Source organism: Vitis vinifera, chromosome 6, assembly GCF_030704535.1.
Source record: "Vitis vinifera cultivar Pinot Noir 40024 chromosome 6, ASM3070453v1".
NCBI classification, from domain to species: Eukaryota; Viridiplantae; Streptophyta; class Magnoliopsida; order Vitales; family Vitaceae; genus Vitis; species Vitis vinifera.
The window spans coordinates 2,857,150-2,879,569 of record NC_081810.1 but is presented as its reverse complement, the minus strand read 5'-3'; the positions used below and the strand labels follow the sequence as shown (position 1 = coordinate 2,879,569).

Below are 22,420 nucleotides of genomic sequence, written 5' to 3'. Positions count from 1 at the left end.
TTGGAAATTCATTCTCATGGAAATTTAGTTTGCATATGGAAATCCAAAATCCACTTTTTAATTATTTTATCCAAATTTACATATGTATTTCCAAAAATCATGTCATATATCAAATATGCATAAATAAGGAAAAATATGACAAAATATGGAAAAATAAAAACTGATGAGAATGAAAATTTGGTAAGCCCAAATTTTAGATTTTCTAAAAATCCAAAAATACCAAAGATACCTACAACAAAAATTAGCATTAGAAAATTAGAAAGAAAAAAAAAACCCTTAAAATACCTCTAAACCCTTAAAAGTTACAATTTTCTGTCGTTAGAGTTGCTTGAAGTGTTCTAGATCTAAGGGCAGTTGAGCACTCGATGACTACTCAAATGCTAGTCTAGTAGCTCAAGCACTACCACTGTAATCTCAAATTCAAGAGCCATCCAAACTCTTCTTCAACCACCTTTCCATTGGAAATCTAACCTTTTTCCAGTTGGGAATCCACCATGGATGCTCTATGATTGATTGGATTACCTCCATACATCTCAAGGGTCACATAGAATAGAAAATCAGCCTTTACATTGAAAGCAAAAACCTATACTCCTTCAAACCAAAGTTTACATCCAATCTATGGAACAAGAATCTTTTACATTCCAATAAAAAATCCTAAACCCCTTATCGGGTGTACAACCCATGTATGAGATTAAAATAACAACTCATCCATTCAATGAACACATTTAAACTGACACACCCATAGATTCATTTGGGCCATGAGATGAAAACCAAAGTTAGCACATCTTAGAAAGGATTCTAGCATGCTTAAAGCCTAATCTTGGGTTTGATAGTAGTTGTAGAGAAATCTAGATTACTTCGTTTTTTAGCCCTAAATCAATTAGGTGCATGCAATCTTTCTAAGGCTCTCTAAATCCTAGCAATAGAATCAAATAGACAATAAAAACTTTACAAAATCTAGATCTAATGCTTTTGAAGAGTTTACCTAGATTGGATGTTCTTAAATCAATTCATATTGGTGTAGAAAACACTAAAATTGTAGAAGATCTTGTAAACACAAAGTTTTCTACTTGATGGCCCCTCTTTGAATCCAAATATTCAAATGGTAGAGATCTAATAGAAAGTGGAGGTTAGGGCTCTTTCTATGTAGATAGGAAGCAAAAGTGAAGCTCCCTTAAAAAAGGTATTTTATAGGCTTCCCATAAACTAAAGTAATTTAAGCTTATTTGGGCTTGAATCACATAATCTAGCCTAAAAAAAATGTTCTAATTGATTAATTAGTACAATTGGACTCCAATTAATCAATTAGTTTAATTCAAAGAGATCGTTTACAAGCTCTTGTGCAACCTTGCATATTTACTAAAACACTCTTATGCATACAAGTGAACTAAAAATCCATATAACCTTCATAAATCATGTCATAAAGGAATATGAGCTCGAAAAAGAACCATTATGACCCATAGGAAAATATTAGCTCTCTTAGAATACAATTATAAAGTTGATTCAACATCCCACTATAAAAAGTCATCTACACTCTAGTATTTTATATAAATTACAATAAGACATAAGGAACCTACCATCCACTATATACAGTCTTCTCATGAATCGATGTTTGTAATCTAACAATGTAAATGATATCAACCTTTCAAGATTATTTCTATCATCCTTGAATTATAGATCCTCTCCTATTATGTGATCAATTGACATACTTAAACTCACAAAGAACATAAGTTAAATTCTAGTTTAAAAATGACCATAGATTTCTTGAATATACTTTCTTAGGGTTACCCAAAAGGACACACTATCTCACACTCTATGAGATATTATGGTGCATATCTTGAGAAAATCTCTTGTCATCTACTTTAATCCAAAGTGATCCAATTCGTAAGGAATTTAACTATATTAAGATCTCACCAAAAGTCAAAGCCACTAAAGACCTCAACACTAACTCAATATTCTTTTAAGGTTGAGAGTCTATACAACATAGTAACTTAGTGGATCATGTCTACCCAATAGCCAATGTCATGATTCATTGTAGATTTAATCCAATATGTAACCATACACAATAGTGTATTTGCTTTGGAAAACCTACTTTGATGATAAAGATAAATTATCCTTTCAATTAGAAGGTAGTGCAGTATTATCTTTGATGGATTGCCCAATTTTATGAACTGATTATGAAAAATTAAGAGGTAGTGCAGTATTATTTCTTTAAAAATATGAGAAATCATAATGAATAATTTATTAATGGAAACTTATTTTGTTACATCATTCATGTTTTTCTATGGTAGTATTTTTACTAAAATGCTTTTATGCACAGTGTATGATTAAATCTTATATCCCTCAAAATTTTGTATTAACAAAGAGTGTGAATTTGAGTAGGAACCATTGAGACAGAAAAATACTAACTCTCTCATAATCCAATTCTAAAGTTACTTAATATTTCATTAAAAAGAGTTAATTACACTATAATATCTTATTATATTTACAGAGATGAAAATATATTAAATCCAATTTAATTAAATTCTAAGTGTATGACTTACTATTCACTACATGCAATATAACCATGAGTTGGTGACCATAATCTAACAAGTTAGTATCTATCAACTTCACAAAAATACTTCTATAATCCTTGAATTTCAAATCCTATTATTTTGTGATCAACATACATACTCTAATCCACAAATGATATATGTCAAATCCTACTTAATGAATTTTGTAACCACACATTTCACGATTACAATTTCTTAGAATCATCTAAAGGAACACGCTATCTTAATCTCATGATATATTATAGTGTCTCTCTTGAAAATATTTATTATCATTTGTTTTAATCAATAATGACTTAAAATATATGACTACCTTAGTGTTTTATCTTTAGGTTAAAGCCAATGAAAACCTTAGAACTAACATAATATCATATTAAAGTTGAGAGTTGATGTAGCATGGTAGTTTGGTGAAATTATGACTACTTAATAACTAATGTCACGACTCACTGTAGATCCTATCGAATATATAACCATACACATTAATATACTTACCATGAGAAATTCATTTCAATGATCAAAATAAATCATCCTTCTAATTAGAAGGTAGTGCATTACAATCTTTAATAAATTACTTAGGTCCATAAACCGGTTGTAAACCACTTATCAATGTGTAAGCAACTCATAACCTGAATATTTCATGCAATTACTAATGTACTCAATTCATGTATTATACAAGTGATATAAAACTGAAGAGACATACATTTCATTATCTTTGTTTTCCAATTATAGATATGAAAAGGATAATAAAAAGGGGATAAATTAATTGAAATGAATTAGTCAAAATTATGAAATAAAAAAAATTGAATTTCAAATTTCAAAATTTGGCATGAATTATAAGATACCTATTCACAGCCACCACGACTTCACTCTACCTACCCTTTTTAGGTACTTCTAATCAAGAATACATTTATAATTTGAATATATATTCGATATTATATTGAACTTTTAACATGAATCCCTTGCATGCATAACTAAATCTATCTTATTAAAAAAATGTACAAAGAAACAAAACTTAACCACAAATAAAATGGAATGAGGTACATGAAATGCAATTTAACTAAAAAAAGAGACATAGATGACAAAGATATGAGATTTAGTGAAAAACAAAATTAAAATTATTGTCAAAATAAGAAGAAATGAAACTTATGTCATTATGTGATCAATTTTAATTGATTATCACCTTTTAATATGATATGAAATATAAAAAAATAAAATTCCCTCTCATATTACCCACTCCTTTCCCTCGTTTATTTATTTATTTATTTTTATTTTGCAAAAGATTATTTTGTTTTATTTTTTTGTTGATAAAGCCAAGATGGAAGTGTAAAGGGCGGCTGCATTCTCAAGTTAGGAAAGAATTGAAAGTTTGTCTAATAGTGCCAAGTATGTCGTCATATTTGATGGCATACTTGAAGTAGACTAGGGGTCTCCAAAAAGCCCGTGGCCCGCTTTAGGCCCGGCCCGGCTCGACGGGCTAAAGCCCGGCCCGAGCCCGTTTATGGGCGGGCCGGGCCGCGGGCCTAAATTTAGGCCCGCCTTTAATTTTTTTTAAAAAAATAATATACTATATTTTTATATATATATAACTAACTTATTTAATAAGCACAAAAGAAATGTAGCTCAGTTGGTTAGAGCCTTGAAATTTAAGCTTGAGGGGAGGTGTTCGAATCCCTCCTCTTCCTTCCTTTATTTAAAAGCCATTTTGGCTTATTTAAAAAAGCCCGCGGCCCGGCCCGCTAGCCTGCGGGCCTAGCATTTTAGCTCGGCCCGGCCCGGCCTGCCCGTTGGAGACCCTTGAAGTAGACTCTCCGCCCACTCTTAAGGCCAATGGGGAAAATTCGTTGCTACTTCCTTTTCTATAATTGTGTCAAACAAAATATTTCTTACAAACCCAAAAATATTTTTAAAAAATTATTTTTCTTATCTTACTATTTTTAGTAAAAATAAGTTAGCTAAATTTAACTCTTCCTTTTCATATATTTAAAAGGGAAATTATGAAAATATATACTATTTACAAAATATGACGAAAAAAAAATCGAAAAAAGTTATTTCCATGTAAAGTAAATTACATGTAAATATATTTTCGGGTATGCTTGGTAGACATAGTTTGAAATACATAAAATAAAATTTATTTTTCTTAAAATATACTTTTCATTAAAATCACCATTTCACGTTTTTTTTTTATTATATATGTATTTGGTAAATAATGTATGCTTATATAATTTCCCCTATTTAAAGAATTATAAATTTATTAATCTTTTAGAAATAATGGGAGTAAAATACGCTAATTAAAAGGGAAAAACGTTAGATTCAAGAAAATTTCAAAATTATAGATCTATTGATGTGATTTTATGCTCACTTTTCAATTAAACTAATAAAAAAAATCATTTTTGGAAATTATCTGAGTGGGACCCAAATAATTGTGGTGATTCCTGATAGAGATTAAGAGTGAAAGAGTCCGATTGGAAGACGGCAGTGAGAATAGAAGAAGAAGAAGAAGAAGAAGATGAGCAGTGGAGTGGTGTGTGTGACAGGGGCATCAGGATACATAGCTTCATGGCTTGTGAAGCTTCTTCTCCAACGTGGTTACACTGTCAAAGCCTCTGTTCGTGATCCAAGTCTGTATCACTCGCATCTCTCTTTATTCGGGGTTTTCCTCTGCTTGCTGTTTCTGGGTTATCATTTTTTCTTTCTGGGTTCTCATTTTTTATGCGTTGGTTCGCCGTGATTTGTAGTCTGTGATCATCGCAGTTTTAAGCAAAGGAGGGCATTCCCAGTTCCTGTAATTGCCCCAGTAATGTAATACTCTTAGTCAATGAGATTATTCAACTGGAATACTGGATTTTGATTTTCAAACGATTTAATTGCCTTTTCGGAAGATGGGTTTTTGGGTTTTGAAGTTGTTGATCAGATTTCTAACCAGTTACAGTGCCTCGGGTAAAGGAAATTAGCTTTACTTTGCTGTTTCATGACGCCATTAATTGGGTTTTAATTTTTTCAAGTGATCAAATTACATTTTAAGGAAGATAGGCTTGTGCAATTTTTTGTGTCATCCTTTTTCTTTCCTTTTGGAACCAATAGATTGTTGCCTGTAGGGAGAGAAATGGCCCATTCATATTTCCCCGTTTTTGCTGTTGTGTCTTCAGAACATGTATCCTGGAAAGCCTTTTCATAATCCTTTGCCCTCCGATTCATATTTGACCAGTGAAAAATGACAGGATCCTTTTAAGATATACCAGGAAATATTTATAATAACATATTTATAATACCAGGAAATATTTTTAAGATGCGCTTCTCTGGAAAACTGTGCATTTTGTTGATCAAGGTTGGCCGAGTTGAACTTTTTTATCATTTGAAGATATAAATCTCAGCAATGTGCTGATAATTTTGAATTTGATCAGTTATATTATTATGAATGGTGAGTGGTTTGAATTGATTTTTTTTTTCCTCATTTTGGTTGAGGAAAGATGACATTAAATTCTCTACATTATTTTAACATTTGTATAAATAAGAGGTCAACATTGATTTGTGTGTGTGAAAGAGAGAGAGAGAGAGAGAGAGAGGAAAGATGGTATTAAATTCACCATATTTTTCATGATATTTGCATAATTTCAGTATGATAGCATTGCAGCTTTAGGTTTTGGGCATGTTCAGTTGGATAACCATGCTTTCACATTCTCTTTTTGCTGTGAATCAAGTTATTGAAAATGTTAAAAATTTGTTTAGCTTGATTCACTGTGCTATTGTTACATTTCTTAAGTTGATTTGTCAATTGAGTTCAGTTTTATTTTCCCACAGATGATCCAAAGAAGACAGAACATTTACTTTCCCTTGATGGTGCAAAAGAGAGACTTCACTTGTTCAAAGCAAACTTACTGGAAGAAGGTTCCTTTGATTCTATAGTGGAAGGGTGTGTTGGTGTTTTTCATACAGCCTCACCCTTTTTTCATGCAGTCACAGATCCACAGGTTCATCATCTGTTTTGCCTTTTGGTTTCATTGTTGCTATTATTTATCATTATTGGCTAAAGGGCTAGAAAATCTGGCTTCAAACTCTCAATGTGTCACCTTGAGTGAGGAATAGAATATTGATACAGACAATAATAGTCAGCTTTAAAAATATAGAGATATCAATGTAAAAATATCAAGATCAAAAGATATTTTTGTGTGTTTTATAGATATCAGTGAAGATGTTGGTGTTAAACACTTCATTATGGTCCAAGGCTGGAAATATATTGGTGGTGATATCCGAGTATCAGTATTTATTACTATTACCTTGAGTGGATTTGAGTCTGGGATATTAAAGTGTGATGGCAATGGTCCCTTTTTTTTTTTTTGAGTCAGGACAGTGCAAACTGGGTGTGAGTGCATTGATGGATATTTTTTTTATCAGAGGTGCATATATGGATGTTGACAACTTATGATGATGAAGGGGAATGAGAAGAAAAGATTACCTTCCCTTAAGTTCATTCTATGCCTAAAGACTTGGGTCTTGGGAATTGGAAATTATAAATTTAGTGCTGATGGAATATTTTATAGCCATCCTCCATTTAAAAATGGTATGTCATGAGGGTGAATTGGCATGGTCATACTCTTTTCTGAGTCATTGTGGAGTTCATATGGGAACAAATGCATTAGAGCTAGTGTGATCTTACCCACATACCTACGGTGTTATCTCATCTAATTCTTAAAGTGATGAGTCATATTGCTATAAGGATACCTTCTGGAATCTGCCTTCCTTCTTGTGAGAGCAAGTTGGTTCTTGGCAGTTACTATGATGAATATCTCACAAAAATAGAAATGGGAAACTTGGATTTGTTCTGGGATTATTGTTTGTATAAGAAATATCAGTTAAGAATCTGCCCTTCTCTCTCTCTCTCTCTCTCTCTCTTTGTTAGCTGCTCTCTCTCCCTCTCTCATGTTCCATTCTCTTGTTTTCAAGTTCTTAGCCTAAATGCTCTAAGGCCATCCTGCATCACAGTGATGATTTTTTTGAACATGGTCTTCAACTAAGGTTAATATGTAATGAGGGGATGCCATAAACATTTCCATGTGTTTTCTCCCTTATATTTTGCTGGTTTTATCTTATATCTTTGAAAATTCCCTGCATGTATGTTTTAGAGTTTTTTTATTTGGGATATTGGTTTAGCCATCCAATTTGATGCTGTAGTAAAAAAAAAAAAAGTCTATATTTTGTATTACAGAACCTTAATAGTAATTTTGCTCTATTACAAGACCTGAATGGTGATTTCGTTCTGAGTTTTTCAGGCTGTAGTGCTGTAATGGCAACTTTGTATCTTCTTCTTGGCTCTGAACTAAGCATGGTTGAATGTTTAAACTGTTACTATTTCCCTTGTTTCAGGCAGAATTAATTGATCCAGCTGTGAAGGGAACACTTAATGTCCTTGGTTCATGTGCGAAAGCCTCATCTGTGAAGAGAGTGGTTGTAACATCTTCTATAGCTGCAGTTGCATACAATAGAAACCCCAGAACTCCTGATGTTGTGGTTGATGAGACTTGGTTTACAGATCCAGACTTTTGTAAGGGGCTACAGGTATGTATATGTGCTATAATTTGTCTTTCTTCCCTTTTCAGTTGGGAAGTATTAGGAATTAATATATGCATACGAACCTTGAATGTTACCATTACAAGATCATTTATAATTGAAGGAGCAAATTGTTTGTTAACTTATTAATCAATGGTTTCTTTTCCCAATACCTATAAAAAGAATAATTGAATGAAGAATTTATTTAAAGTTTTAGTTACATTCAGCTTGGACACCGTTAAATAAACATATTGTAACTGCAGACCTTCTTGCTCACAAATGAGTAAAAGGTAGCTTAACCAAATACAAGTAGCTTAACCATGTATTCTGACTTTAGGCAGCAGTTTTATTGAAGAATTTCTTGTCATTTTTCATCATTTCTGTTGTTGTAAACAGGGAGTTCAGCAAAATGCAACTAAATTTCACTAGAACAATAACTCCTTGTGTTTTTAAGCATCTGAATACAAGTTCCCAAATTAAATCCTACCTGGTTTGTATAAGCCAGTGTTTGAACGTCAAAGGAAACCTTTTTAGATGGAAAGGATCCTGGAATTGACTTGACTGGATCACTGGGTTCTTAGATTCAAATTATACATTTGTTGCCTTTGTCCATGAGGAATGTGTAATTGGAAAATTGACTCACCTTAATCCCAAGGATTAATGCTTACTTTGTCATTGTTGAAGTTATCAATTCCTCTTATGCCATCACTAATGTATCAGTTTTGGAGGACATTTAGCGAGGTTTCTTGATAAGCAGAAAACATAGATGGATCTAATGTTATGCTGTGACATCTTTTCCAGTTATTGGAACTGGTTTTCAGCTTCAAGTCTCTCAGAAGCTATTGACATGCTCACACAGGGAAACATGTTGCTCTTGATTCTCTGTTTGTTCAATATAAACTTCTCTAATATGTGGACAGAACAGCCCATTCTCAGTTTTTGGGTATTGAAATTTATTCTAAATTGCTTTATCATTGGCTTCAGTTTTAGGATCAACTTTAAAAAACAGCAGGTTGACAGGAGTGAATGAAGTTGTTGATATATCAGGTCTGAGATTTAGGTTGCAAATTGGGCTTCATTTCTATCACATATTCAGGTCCTTCTTAGGGGACCTAGCCCATTGGAAAATAATAATTAATATGGAATGCGATGCTTGGAATATTAGACATAAGGCTAGCATCATGGTAAATGGGCCATTCTCTCTAAATGACATGAGGTTCTCCATGCCACCAATGTACTTTATCTTCGTTTATGATTTTCAGATCTTTTGTAGAGACATGGAACAATAGATTCTCTGTAATATTATGTGTTTTATAACAATCATTTAATGAATTATAAGACTTCTATAGATTGGAAGCCATATGCTTTGCAACTTGGCATCTGATTCTTATGCATATCACTGTTGTCCTACACTTGGCTCCTTTGCTAACTAGATGCATGTGCATCGAGAGAGGCCTTCTTTATTTTGTTCTCTTGTTCATGCTTCAGTTATCCTATTTAGGTCTCTTCAATCAAAGATTTCCCAGTCATCTCTTCTAGACTTGATCTTGTTCTTCCTTGAAAATTTTGACCAATGTTGTGTAATTACAAAATCAGGTGCCCATCATAGTGATGCAGATTTTCCTCAAAAGAATTGTTGCTGTTTTACTATTTCCACAACACTAATCTTATAAATCATAGGTTTTTTATTTCACAGGTTTTTTATATTTTCTAAAAGAGAAGGAAACAATGCAAAAAACTAGCATTTGGCAATGACTTATTTGATTAATGGATGTTGGTCTCCTTTGCTTCTTCCAGCTTTGGTACGTGGTCTCAAAGACTTTGGCTGAGGATGCTGCATGGAAATTTGCAAAAGAGAAGGGTATTGACATGGTCACTATAAACCCAGCAATGGTGATTGGTCCTCTTTTACAGCCAACACTTAATACAAGTGCTGCTGCAATTTTGAATCTCATAAATGGTATATCTCTGTTTCGTTAAATAAATATCCTTCTCATTAAATCCTCAAAAAGGGCAACTCGTAATTCAGCAGTATTCTGAAATATGTGCTTGCCAATTATTTTTGTTCATTAGGAAGCCTTAGTAATTCTATGCTAACCTCTTTCTCTCTTCCCTGATTTATATTATACCATTTTGTGAGAGAAGAATGGAAAATAAAAGAAATTTATATAGTACAATTTGAATATTCAATTTGCTCTAAAACCATTCAAGTTCTTCTCAAAATATTTGATGCAGAAGCTTAAGGTTTTGGCAGTAGTATAACATGAGATTTTTCTTTTCTTTGTTCATGCATTTTTCCCCCTAATACAGGAGGACAAACATTTCCCAATGCATCCTTTGGATGGGTTAATGTTAAAGATGTAGCTGAGGCACATATTCAAGCATTTGAGGTTCCTTCAGCTAGTGGAAGATATTGTTTGGTTGAGAGAGTTGTCCACTACTCAGAGCTTGTGAAGATTTTGAAAGAGCTTTTTCCTGATTTTCAACTCCCTGAGAAGTAAGTAGACTAATCCCTTTACTCTAGAAAATGAAAAATTCAAGTTATTCTTTACAATTGAATTATTATTGGCTATGGTAACTGTTCTACTTCTTGAATAACTATAGTTTCTGTTTTTATGATTTGTTATATGAACTAATTTCACTAGGTATCTTGTATTTGACTACTTGTCCAGTTTGAATTGGATCTTATTGGTTTCAATCTTAATCTGGCTTCTTAAATGGCTAATGAACAATTTTTTTTGGTACTTTTTCTTTCTTCCTTTTTCTTCTTAGTTGGGTGTTGTAACACTTATTGTTAAGCTACTACTGCCAGTGTCTGTGATACCGACCACTGGGCATGCTTCTTGTGATTTCGTTATTTTGATCTTTGCACATTGCATCTTTGAGATGCTTTTGACTCTTCTTCGAGGAATTTAAACTGGAACATACCACAGAACCAAAATCACTTTTCTTCTCGAAGTTTGCTGCTATTATTAGTAAATAACTTTCCCAATTAACAATTTGTGTTTTAAACAACCATGGCAGGTGTGCAGATGACAAACCTTTTGTGCCGACCTTCCAGGTGTCCAAAGAAAAGGCAAAAAGCTTGGGCATTGAGTTCATTCCCTTGGAGGTGAGCCTCAAGGAAACTGTGGAAAGCTTGAAGGAGAAGGAGTTTTTCAGTCCCTGAGTCTTGATGGTTAAGTCTTTTAAATAAATAATGGTGGTGACCTATATCATCCTCATTGGTGTCCCTTAGTTTTGGATGCATCATCCTATTGAAATATTCTAGTGTGCCGGAACCATTTCCTGAAAATGGGAACTCATTTCCATGGTATTGTTACAGTGACTAATTTTTCTGCTTTCTGGTCTAATTTTTCCTGTACTTGGCATTTTATATTGCTTCATCTATGATGAATATTGAATCAAGCCTACACCAGAGCATGTTTAGAGAAAAAGTAGTCAGTGGTAGAGCAAGTAAGAATTGAGGCAATAAAGAAAAAAAAAAAAAAAACCCCTCTGTTACAGTGACTAGCATTTTAGGACTTTATCACAACTGACTAAGCTTTTCTCTAGTAGTGGAAGACATGATTATCATTCCTAATTTCTCCTTCTCAACCATGCTCTTCTATAACTGGATACTAGTTCATCTTCAACCTAAGGGAGTACGAGCACTTGTTAGCTAGTTTCAAGTGCGTTTGGGAGTATTTCTATTTAAAAGTATTTTTAATTGAAATGCTTTCTCTTGAAATGTTTTTAGGAGAATCATCTATCGAGTGTTTTTTTAAGAAACACTACATTAATCTTTCAATTTTTTAGTAGTATTTTCTAAATTTTATCAAATGCTTGACTTTTCTTCAAAAGCATTTTTTATGGTAGAAGTGTTTTTGAAAAGGATTGTCAAACGGATTCTTCATGTTGGCAGTGAATTTGTTTATAATGGTATAGTCATATGGACATATGGTTTTGGCTTCTCATGTGCACCTGAAATCCTTGTTTGTTAGGTTCATTTTGGTATTGAGATGAGGTTGTTTATGATCCAATTAGTCAACAAATCAGCAGAGTGTGTATAAACATTCTGAGCAGATCATGGAATCAATGTCAACTGAATCTTGCATATGATTTTAGTTCCTACTCAGGGTTAGTGTCTCTATGGGCTGCTTCTGTGGTTTGAATCCATTCCAACCTCAAAACAAAAGAAGAAGAAGAAGAAAGTTCTACAAATCCTTTGGTAAGCTTTTGGTAATAATTTATTAACAATTTTATAAATACTTAAATATTTAAATTTTGGACCAAAATAGCCCTTTGTCAAAATAAATATCACAATTGGAGTTCATATTTTTCATGTATTTTGGAAATATGAATTGTGGTTTTTTGTGTGTTAGAAAACATGTTATGGCATTTTGAAAATATGATTTCACTTGAAAATTTTTAAAAATAATAGTAATAATAATAAACAAGGCAACATGATATCTACTAGATAATACGGATTAGATTGAACATAAGTTTTAAAAGAAAGCTTAAACTTCATATTATTAAAAAGGTATTTTTGGGCAACATATCAAGACCCTACATATATTTAAAACAAAAACCCGAGGTTTTCAAGGAAGTTTTAAGAATTCTCTCGATAAAAAAGTTTCTAATCTATAATGGTGGTTTTGATCAATAATTACATCATCACCTTATTTCGTTTTTCTCCATTCAACTCTTTCTGAGAATCATCACATACTTGAAATATCTTTTATCTTTTAGGACATCAAAGTGTATTAATACTTTATTAGATTCATAAATTTTGGATTTATAAATCATATAGTAATAGAAATATAATACTTTTTTTATAAAAAAAATAAGGAATAATTATACTTTAGGTATAGCTAAAGGAGATAATGAATCTAAAGACGGCATATTTAGTATAATTGATGCTCAAAATATGAAATATGAAAGATAAAAATACTCTTAAAAAAAAAATAAAGAAAAGTGAATATATTGTCAATCTCATACTTATAATTCTCTCATTTTGATGTCTTAATGTTACATTTGTTTCACCTCTTCAATTTCGTTTTATTTTTTTTTTTAAATATTTTCTTCTTCTTTTTTCATGAGATTATTATAGTTATTAAAATAATTATTTCCCTATTTTCATATTATTATTATTATTATAATCATTTTCTTATATTTATATTTTAGCAATAGAATAAGAGCATGATAAAAACTTTTCATTTTTAAAACAAACGTAATTTTTTAAAACATTTTAATACTATCAATATCATCTATTTTAACTATCATACATATATATATTAAAAAAAATTATAAGACAAAAAAAGGTATTTGGAAATGATTAAAGTAACACCTTTTTTTTTTTTTTTTTATCAGATTTTGAGATGTAACTTCTTCTGCTTTTACCTTTTTATTTAGAAAAATCATAAAAAATCTTATATAAGCAATATAACAAAAAATTAAAAGAAAGCACAATAAAGATATTAATAGACTTTTAGTTATATTCTTTTTAATTTTTATAATTTAATTTAATGTTTATATTTTATAATTGAATAAGTTAAATTTAAATAAAAACCAATATTTTCTATATTTTAAATTTATTTTTAGTTTTATCCTTTATTTTCATTAAAAGTAATCAATAAAAATTTCATTAAATTTTAATATAATGATATTATTTTTAAAATATAATTTTCCTATGTTTGAAAGACAACATTTTTTTAGAATTTTTTATATATTTTATAATTATCGTACGGCATATATATATATATATATATTGTTATTATATGAGATAAAAGATCATGTTGAAAACACTTAAAAAATAATTTTAATTTTTTTATTTTAAATTATTTATATATTGAAATTATTAATTTAAACTTAATAATTTTTTTTATTAATTTCTCAAACCTTCCTTCTTTTTCTATTAATGTTTCAACCCTTTAAATTTTTTATTTTTCAAATGTCGACATCTGTTGATCATGAGGATTGCCCACCTGCCATAAATATATTGAATACTTTGGCATATATTTAAAATAAAATAAAATTAATAATATAAAATTTTGTTATTAGGTTATTTGATTAAAAAGGGTAATGAAAAATACAATTTTGGTATAGCCTCTCTTGTTTTGGAAACATCAAATAAATTTTTTTTTAGGACAATTGTGTTTTGGACCAGTTAGACCCAAAAATTAAGTTTTGGTTCACATAAGTTTACCATTTAAACTCAAGATCCAAATAAAGTGTGAAAATTAAGAAGAATATGAATTTTTTATCTTTTCAAAAATAATTTTACTGACTATGAAAAAAAAGAGTAGAAAAATATTAATTTAAATTTTATTCATTTTGTAAACCTCAATAAAATTTAATATAATTTAGTAATTTGGAAAAAAATACGTATTTTTTTTTAAAATAAAAATAAATTATTATTATTATTATTATTTAAAAATTAAATATCTTGAAAAATATATATATTTAAAATTATGTATATAAAAAATAATTAAAAATATGTTAAATTTATTTTTAAAAAAACTTAGTTTTCTAACAATGATAAAATTTAAGAATAATTATTAAAAAATGATTTACGATAAAAAAATTTATTAAATATTAAGATATAAAATAATTTTAAAAAGTATAATGGTGTCTTGATATTTTATATCCACCACCATCAATTATGCTACTTATACGTACTGTACCTAACCGTACAAAACACAATTGTCCCACCTTCCTTTTTATTATACTAATATCATAGTTTAACTGTGTCAGCCGGATTGGTGTTGACTCAAGGAATCGAATAGGAAGAACCGAAAAGGAAGGAGGAGGAGAGAAGAAAATGAGCAGTGGGGTGGTGTGTGTGACGGGGGCATCAGGATACATAGCTTCATGGCTTGTGAAGCTTCTTCTCCAACGTGATTACACTGTCAAGGCCTCTGTTCGAGACCCAAGTCTGTATCACTCTTGATTCTTTTTATCTGGGGTTCCCATTTTTAATTTGTATCGCTTGTTATTGGTTCTGGGTTCTCTTCCCTTTTCTGGGTTTCCTGTGTTTGCTTTGTATTATCAGTTCTTGTTTATGGGTTCTGATCTTTGTTGTTTGGTTCACCATTTCAGAGAGATTCAATCGTCTTTCTTTGGAAGATGGGTTTTTGAATTTTGTGTGATTTTTCCCTCCTTGGAAGTTATTTACCAGATTTGAAACCCCTGTAACAGTGTCTCAGGTTATGGAAATCAGTGAAATTTCAGATTTTTATATTCTACTATTTCATTACACCATTGATTAGTTTTTGATTTTCTTTTTCAAGTGATTAACTTGCATTTTGGGAAGATGGGCTTGTTCCTTTTTTTTTTGCGATCTTTTTCTTCCTGTTGGAACGAGTAGATCATTGCCTCATGTCAGGGAAATGCTCATTCATATTTCTGCAATTTCGCTGTTTGTTTCCAGAGAATGTGCCCCGGAAAAAGTTTTCCTGTAACTTTAATCACCTAATTAATATTTTACTTGTTAAACTTAAAGCAGAAATAAAGTTGCAGGTAAAAGAAAGAAAAGGAAAAAGAACAAGAACATATTTACATGTCAAAATTAAAGAAAATTGAATTTGTGATTCTTTGAAGATATAAATCTAATTGATGTATTGATAATGCTTGAATTTGATCAATTATGTACTCATATTATTACAGGTGGTCAGTGGTTGAAATTAAAAATAACCATTGAATTTCTTGTTTGAGGACATTAAATTCTCTGTATCAACATGGTATATGTGTTCATAAAATGTATAAAATCTGCCAGACGCACTGTCCTTGAAATGCAGCATGATACAGTTGCAGCATACTTTGATGCAACTCAAAATGAAAAGGCATTCTATCTCCCGGTTGTCAGTATGTCCAATTCTTCATTAGTGGAAAACCCTGCTTTCATGTTCTCATTTTTCAGTTAATTAAGGTGTTGGAAAAACTGTATATTTGCTCAGCTTATATGAACTTTGCTATGGCTACCAGTGTTTTAATTCAAGAGTTCTTTTATTTTCATGCAGATGATCCAAAGAAGACAGAGCATTTACTTTCCCTTGATGGAGCAAAAGAGAGACTTCATTTGTTCAAAGCAAACTTACTGGAAGAAGGTTCCTTTGATTCTATAGTGGAAGGTTGTGTTGGTGTTTTTCATACAGCGTCCCCCTTTTACTATGGAGTCACTGATCCACAGGTTCATTGCTTAACCTTATTACTGTTGGCTTAATTGTTGCTATTGTTTCCTAACATTGATAAAAGGGGATGGATTTGATTGACCAACTTAGCCTTGAGCAAGGAATGAAGTATCGGTACCGAAAACAATATTCTGTTTTAGCCTCTTTTCAATTATCTGTGGATTATGTAATATGTAGGTAAAAGAGAAGCAGGAATGGTACCAATGGAACAACTCCTTCCTAAACCTTAGTTGGGAAACCTACCTAGAAGCTTTCCCCTTTTACATGCCTGCCGGTCCGGTAATAAAGCCTGTAAACCAAAAGCAGAACAAACAGTGGAACTGTAACCTTATTCATTGTTAATCCTTGTTATTTCATCTCAAAATATGGAGTTATGGATGCAAAAGTATCAACATGGAAAGATATTTTGACGTGTCTTAGATAGTTTATTAGATGTAGTTGGAGATGTCAATGTTAAAACTATTTATTGATATTCCAAGTCATTGGTGAAATTGAGATGTATTAGTGGATCAATAATTAATACCATTAATTTGATTAAACCTGAGCCTAGGATATTAAAAATTTAGTGCTGGTGACAGGTGATTATAATATTTTGTATGAGTGTTTCTGATATGGGTGTATAGATGCATATTCATAACATATGGTGATGAATGGGAATGGGAAGAACTGATCACCTTGCTTGAGCTCATATCATGGCTAAACTTCATGGCTGACATTGGATATGAGTATAGAAGTGCTACTAACAGAAGTGCATATTGGGGCAAATACTTTCTGCATCTAGGGAATAAAAGATTGTTGTTTTTGTGTTTTGGGTAAATCTTTATGGAGTTCTTATGGGATCCAGAACATAATGGCTGGTAAGATTGCATCTGCAGATTACAGTGTTATCTTATCTAATTCTTGAAAGGATGAACAATATTGCCATTAGAATGCCTTTTAGAATATGCCTTCCTACTTACGAGACTAAGTTGGCAGTTAGATATTTGTAATAATATTTCAGATAAGAAATATCAGAATCTGTTTTGATGTTTGCTTAATTTAGATATTAATTCATTAGGTCGTTACCATAGTTCATAAACTTTCATGCTATTAGTGAATTAGTAGGTTTTGTTGGTTGTTTTGGCTTCTTCTATTTGGTTATATTTGATGATTGTTTCAGAATGCAATGCCTTATTTCATTTGTCCATTTTTGTAAGATAGGAGCCTCTACTATCTTAGCTCTAGTAAGCAGGGTTGAATATTTAACATTTATCAGTACCATTTCCCTCATTTCAGGCAGAATTGATTGATCCTGCTCTGAAGGGAACACTTAATGTCCTCAGTTCATGTGCAAAAACCCCTACAGTGAAAAGAGTGGTTGTAACATCTTCTATAGCTGCAGTTGTATACAGTGGAAAACCCCGAACTCCTGAGATTGTAGTTGATGAGACTTGGTTTTCAAATCAAGATATTTGCAAGGAGATGAAGGTATGTGTCTATGCTATGATTCTTCTCTCTTCTTTGGTAGGATTAAATGTGGGAAAAAAAGAGATGTTTATGAAGACTGAACCTTGGATATTGCCATGATGAGATTAATGAGAATCTGAACATGTAATTCTTTTGTTGATCAATTGATGAGTCAGACAATTCCTTCTCTTGAACAGTCGATTCCTCCAAATTTACTTCCGCTTAATGTTTATGGTTTTTGTGTATTTTGCATAGGCAGGAAAACACCGAGAAACTGAAGTTGTATGCATTAGCCAATCTTCTATATCTAGTCCACAAATCATATATTTTCTTTCCCACAGGGCTTGTACCTTTTCTGGAAGAGAAGGAACAAACATACAAATTTGTATTCGGCAATGACCCATTTGATTAATGTAGAATATTCTTCTCCCTTTCTGTTCTCTTCCAGCACTGGTATGCGCTTTCTAAGACTTTGGCTGAGGAGGCTGCATGGAAATTTGCAAAAGAGAAAGGTATGGACATCGTTACAATAAACCCAGCAATGGTGATCGGTCCTCTCTTACAGCCAACACTTAACGCAAGTGCTGCTACGATTTTGAACTTAATAAATGGTAATTTCTTCTTTACCAGTTAGTTCATATTTATTAAACATGACCAACCATATCTCTGCTTCACTGATTAAATATTCTCCTCTTCTTGAATCTTTGAGAAGGGAGAAATTATAATATATTCATCTTCCCCTGTTTTGTTCACGTCTTTTTTTATTCTATGGCAGGAGCACAGATATTTCCCAATTTCACCATGGGATGGGTTCATGTTAAAGATGTAGCTGAGGCACATATTCAAGCATTTGAGATTCCTTCAGCCAATGGAAGATATTGTCTGGCTGAGAGAACTGTACACTACTCAGAGATCGTGAAGATTCTGAAAGACCTTTTTCCTGACTTCCAGCTTCCAGTGAAGTAAGATAGACTTGCCCTGTTCACATATGAGTTTGCACTATAACATGCTTCCTTGTTTCACCTTCTTGAATAAACAAGTCATTCTGTTTGTCGGGTTCGATGGTTTTCATTTATTTTTTTCCTTTTCCATAGAAATTAATATCTTCGAGTTTGTTCAATGAAGTGATTTCACAGGGCAACTTGCATTCAACTGCTACTCCAACTTGAACCAAACTGCCATCTGCCATTGATCTCAATCTCTAGTCTAGCTTTTCAAAAGAATAGTGACCAGATCTTTTGGTTTACCTCACATTCTTATTTGAAGCTCGTAGTGTTTGTGATATCTGCCATTGCTCATATGATTGATAAACATTTTGGGTCCTTACATTACTAAAATGATTTCCTAATTAGTAATTTGTTTGTTAAATAACTATGGCAGGTGTGCAGATGACCACCCTTTTATGCCAACCTACCAGATCTCCAAGGAAAAGGCGAAAAGCTTGGGCATTGAGTTCATTCCCTTGGAAGAAAGCCTCAAGGAAACGGTGGAAAGCTTGAAGGAGAAGAAATTTTTAAGTCCCTAAATCTCGACTGTTAGTCTTCCAAATAAGAAATGGTGGCCACCCTTATCGTCCTCAGCCTTTTGTTATGGTTGATGTTTCTGAGATTTGAGATTATCAGTTTGTGAAACTGTTCCTAAAATGCTCTGAATTTTCCTTTTGATAAAAATATTTTAAAGATAATATCTAGATATAAAATTAAAGACCAAAGTTGTATGTATAGAAAAGCAGAGTTAATCATAACATGCCTACATTTGTATGATTTATACTCTCATATAACCTGGGTTTCACTGTACTCTTTCAATGGATGTCGATATCCTAGAAATTATTTATATTTATTATTCTACATCTTCTACTAAATTCAAATGTTATGCCAAACGAGGCTTATATTACTTTATGTATTATCAAATTCCAACGTTGCATAAATGGATTCATATAGTGCTACCAAGGATGAAAATATCGGTTTTTATACAAATATATTATAATGTTAGTTTTGAAACGAAAATTTGATTAAAACTTATAAAAATATTGAAAGAATTAAAATAAAATAAAATAAAATAAGTAATAATATATATATTGTGATATTAGACAATAATGTACTAAGCTAAAAACACGATAATTCTAAAATTGTAATATATTTAATTTTAATATATAAAAAGATAAAAAAAAAACAATGATATTTAGATAATTACTTTTTATTAATATTTTATTTATAAATTTTTTTGTATTTAATTAGTATATAAAATATAATAAGATAATTAAAATTAATTAATTTATAATAATTTTGTTTTAATTAATTTATACTATAATAAATAAAATATATTTATAATTACAATTTATAAATTTTACAACATATATTGCGCATTTCAATCCTCAGTGTATGTTTTCACTTTATTTTTCTTTTAGAGTCCTAAAGCCCGGCAAAAGTGAAAAATAATAGAATTACAAAGTTCAATTTTGAGATTGAGTTTTTATCTCAAAATACTTGGAATCAGGGCAATGTTTCTCGACCAATTTGATCGTGCCACGAGATGAAAATTAGGATTAATATAATTAAATGAAATAAAAAAATATAAGATAAGCACAAACTTTCATTAAAATTTAAAATTTAAAATTTAAAATTTTAAAAAATAACAAGATACACATCCTATCTTTTCCAACCAATCACAAAAATTAAAAAAAAAAATAACAAATTCTAAAAGTAACCACCAATACTAATTCATTTCAAATTGGACTACTCCTTGACCTCAAGTCCTGCTCGTATTATATTGGATCTTTACTAGAAGGAGACGACATAGAAGAGAAAATTCAGGCTGAATCTAAAGCAAGAATCCCTTGAAGGAGACGAGAGAAGAAGAGAAAACTGAAACTGGGTTCAGTCCGAGTCTCAAGAAAATGTATTCAGAACTTGGTGAGGATATAAGTCTACAAACAACAGCAACAGAGGGAGAAGTAGAAGAAGTGGAGAATAATCGTAGTGAAGATAGAGAGCTTTTTGATCTTAATTCTTTACCACCAGGGTATAGATTTAATCCCACGGATGCAGAGACAATAGTTTATTACTTGAGGAAGAAGGTTGATCATCAGCCATTGCCACCGAACAAGATCATAGAAGTCAATCTCTATGCTTATGATCCTGAGGAACTTGCAGGTTCTTCTCTTTAGTATTATTTGCGGATGTGAATTGTTTTTTATTTTTAAGTTTAAATGGTCTGCAAAGATGTTTTGAACTAGGGTTTTAGCATGGTTTTACTTCTCTTTAGTATTATTTGCAAATATGAATTGATTTTTATTTTGATTGATTTTTACTCAGCGAGATACGAGCCCTGCGGGAATGATGAATGGTTCTACTTCACTCCAAGGGACAGGAAATATCCAAATGGGCAACGTCCCAATAGGTCAATCACAAATGGACACTGGAAGGCCACCGGTGCTGATAAAGAGATCAAATTTGAGGATTGCAAGGTGGGGTACCGAAAGTCTTTAGTCTTCTACAGAGGAGGTCCTCGTGACGGAGTCAAAACGAACTGGATGATGCATGAATTCAGAGTTGCTGAACCTCCAAAGCCCCCAAGCAGAAGTGGTGTCAATGATATGAGGGTATATATTAAGTTTTTTTTTTTTTTTATATTTATTCTATATTGTATGTTAAGATACGCTTTTACAGACTAATATATATCATGATGTTTCTTGTTTGTTTGTTTGTTTGTTGCTTGCAGTTGGATGACTGTGTTCTATGCAAAATATATAAGAAAGAGGAAAGGATCTCCAAAAGATCACGGCATGAGTCTGGGCTTGATGAATCAGGCTCATCAAGCTCTAAGATTCCAAGACTTGAGCTTAACCCTAATGAGGCCAATGATCATCCCACAGTTGGTGGCGGAATGGATTCCGGAGAAGATAGGATTAATCACCAATATAATTATAATAGCAGCCAGATGCCTCTCCAAACCCAACAGCCACAGCCCACAACTGAAATCTTCCAAACCCCGCAAGGACATGACCAGTTTTCCCTACAAAGCAACCCCTTCCAAGGAGTTGGCTATACCCAATTCCCCGTCCCGGACCCTCGTGTCATGATGCCGTGGCCCACTTCTCAACAGTCTATACACTGTGTCGGGAATGAATGTGGAGGTCAGGGTCAGGATAACTTTAATATAATGAATGGCGCCTTTGTCAACAACAGTTTTGATGCAAGGAATATTAATTTTGGCAACAATGGCTTCACCGGATTTACAGATTTTGGCAACCACCCTGGCTTGGCTTCAATTCATTATGGAAACCCGGGGATTTATTATGGCAACAATGATGCCCAGAGGTACTCTTCGAACACGACTGGCAACTATGGCAGCCGTTTGCTGCCTAGAGGAAACAACCATGATGGACAGCAATTGTAGTAGTTATGCTTGATGTTTGTTGCATGAGCATATTATATAGAGTAGGTATAGGATTACATATCATTGATGTTATATATATCTATTGATGTTATATTATATAAATAAAATTTCATATTTTAGAAATGGAAACATGGGTATCATTCAATAAAATAAGTAATTATTAATATTAACTATAAAAGAAAAGAAGAATTTATAAAATATTAAATTAAATAACAAAAGAAAGTCTTAGATTTTACTTTTTACTTGGGCTATGTTTAGTTTATCAAGTAAAGAAAATAGAGAGAAAAAGTAAAAGAAAATTAAAAATAAATA

At 31.8% G+C, this 22,420-nt stretch overlaps 3 protein-coding genes across 3 annotated transcripts; all 3 read left to right on the top strand.

The window, feature by feature from the left end:
• Positions 1 to 4,810: 4,810 nt before the first annotated feature.
• LOC100255334 (phenylacetaldehyde reductase) lies at positions 4,811 to 11,506 on the top strand. Its single transcript, XM_002285332.3, has 6 exons — positions 4,811 to 5,167; positions 6,348 to 6,517; positions 7,911 to 8,102; positions 9,891 to 10,053; positions 10,404 to 10,590; positions 11,118 to 11,506. Exons 1-6 carry the CDS (start codon positions 5,056 to 5,058, stop codon positions 11,260 to 11,262), a joined length of 969 nt encoding a protein of 322 aa, XP_002285368.1. The 5' UTR covers positions 4,811 to 5,055; the 3' UTR covers positions 11,263 to 11,506.
• Positions 11,507 to 14,778: 3,272 nt separating this feature from the next.
• LOC100250166 (phenylacetaldehyde reductase) lies at positions 14,779 to 19,473 on the top strand. Its single transcript, XM_010652922.3, has 6 exons — positions 14,779 to 15,007; positions 16,094 to 16,263; positions 17,540 to 17,731; positions 18,159 to 18,321; positions 18,486 to 18,672; positions 19,091 to 19,473. The coding sequence occupies exons 1-6, from the start codon at positions 14,896 to 14,898 to the stop codon at positions 19,233 to 19,235; spliced, it is 969 nt and encodes a 322-aa protein (XP_010651224.1). The 5' UTR covers positions 14,779 to 14,895; the 3' UTR covers positions 19,236 to 19,473.
• A 1,058-nt stretch (positions 19,474 to 20,531) lies between these two features.
• LOC100262090 (NAC domain-containing protein JA2L-like) lies at positions 20,532 to 22,145 on the top strand. The gene is made up of 3 exons (XM_059737252.1): positions 20,532 to 20,862; positions 21,025 to 21,311; positions 21,431 to 22,145. The coding sequence occupies exons 1-3, from the start codon at positions 20,607 to 20,609 to the stop codon at positions 22,106 to 22,108; spliced, it is 1,221 nt and encodes a 406-aa protein (XP_059593235.1). The 5' UTR covers positions 20,532 to 20,606; the 3' UTR covers positions 22,109 to 22,145.
• Positions 22,146 to 22,420: the final 275 nt, after the last annotated feature.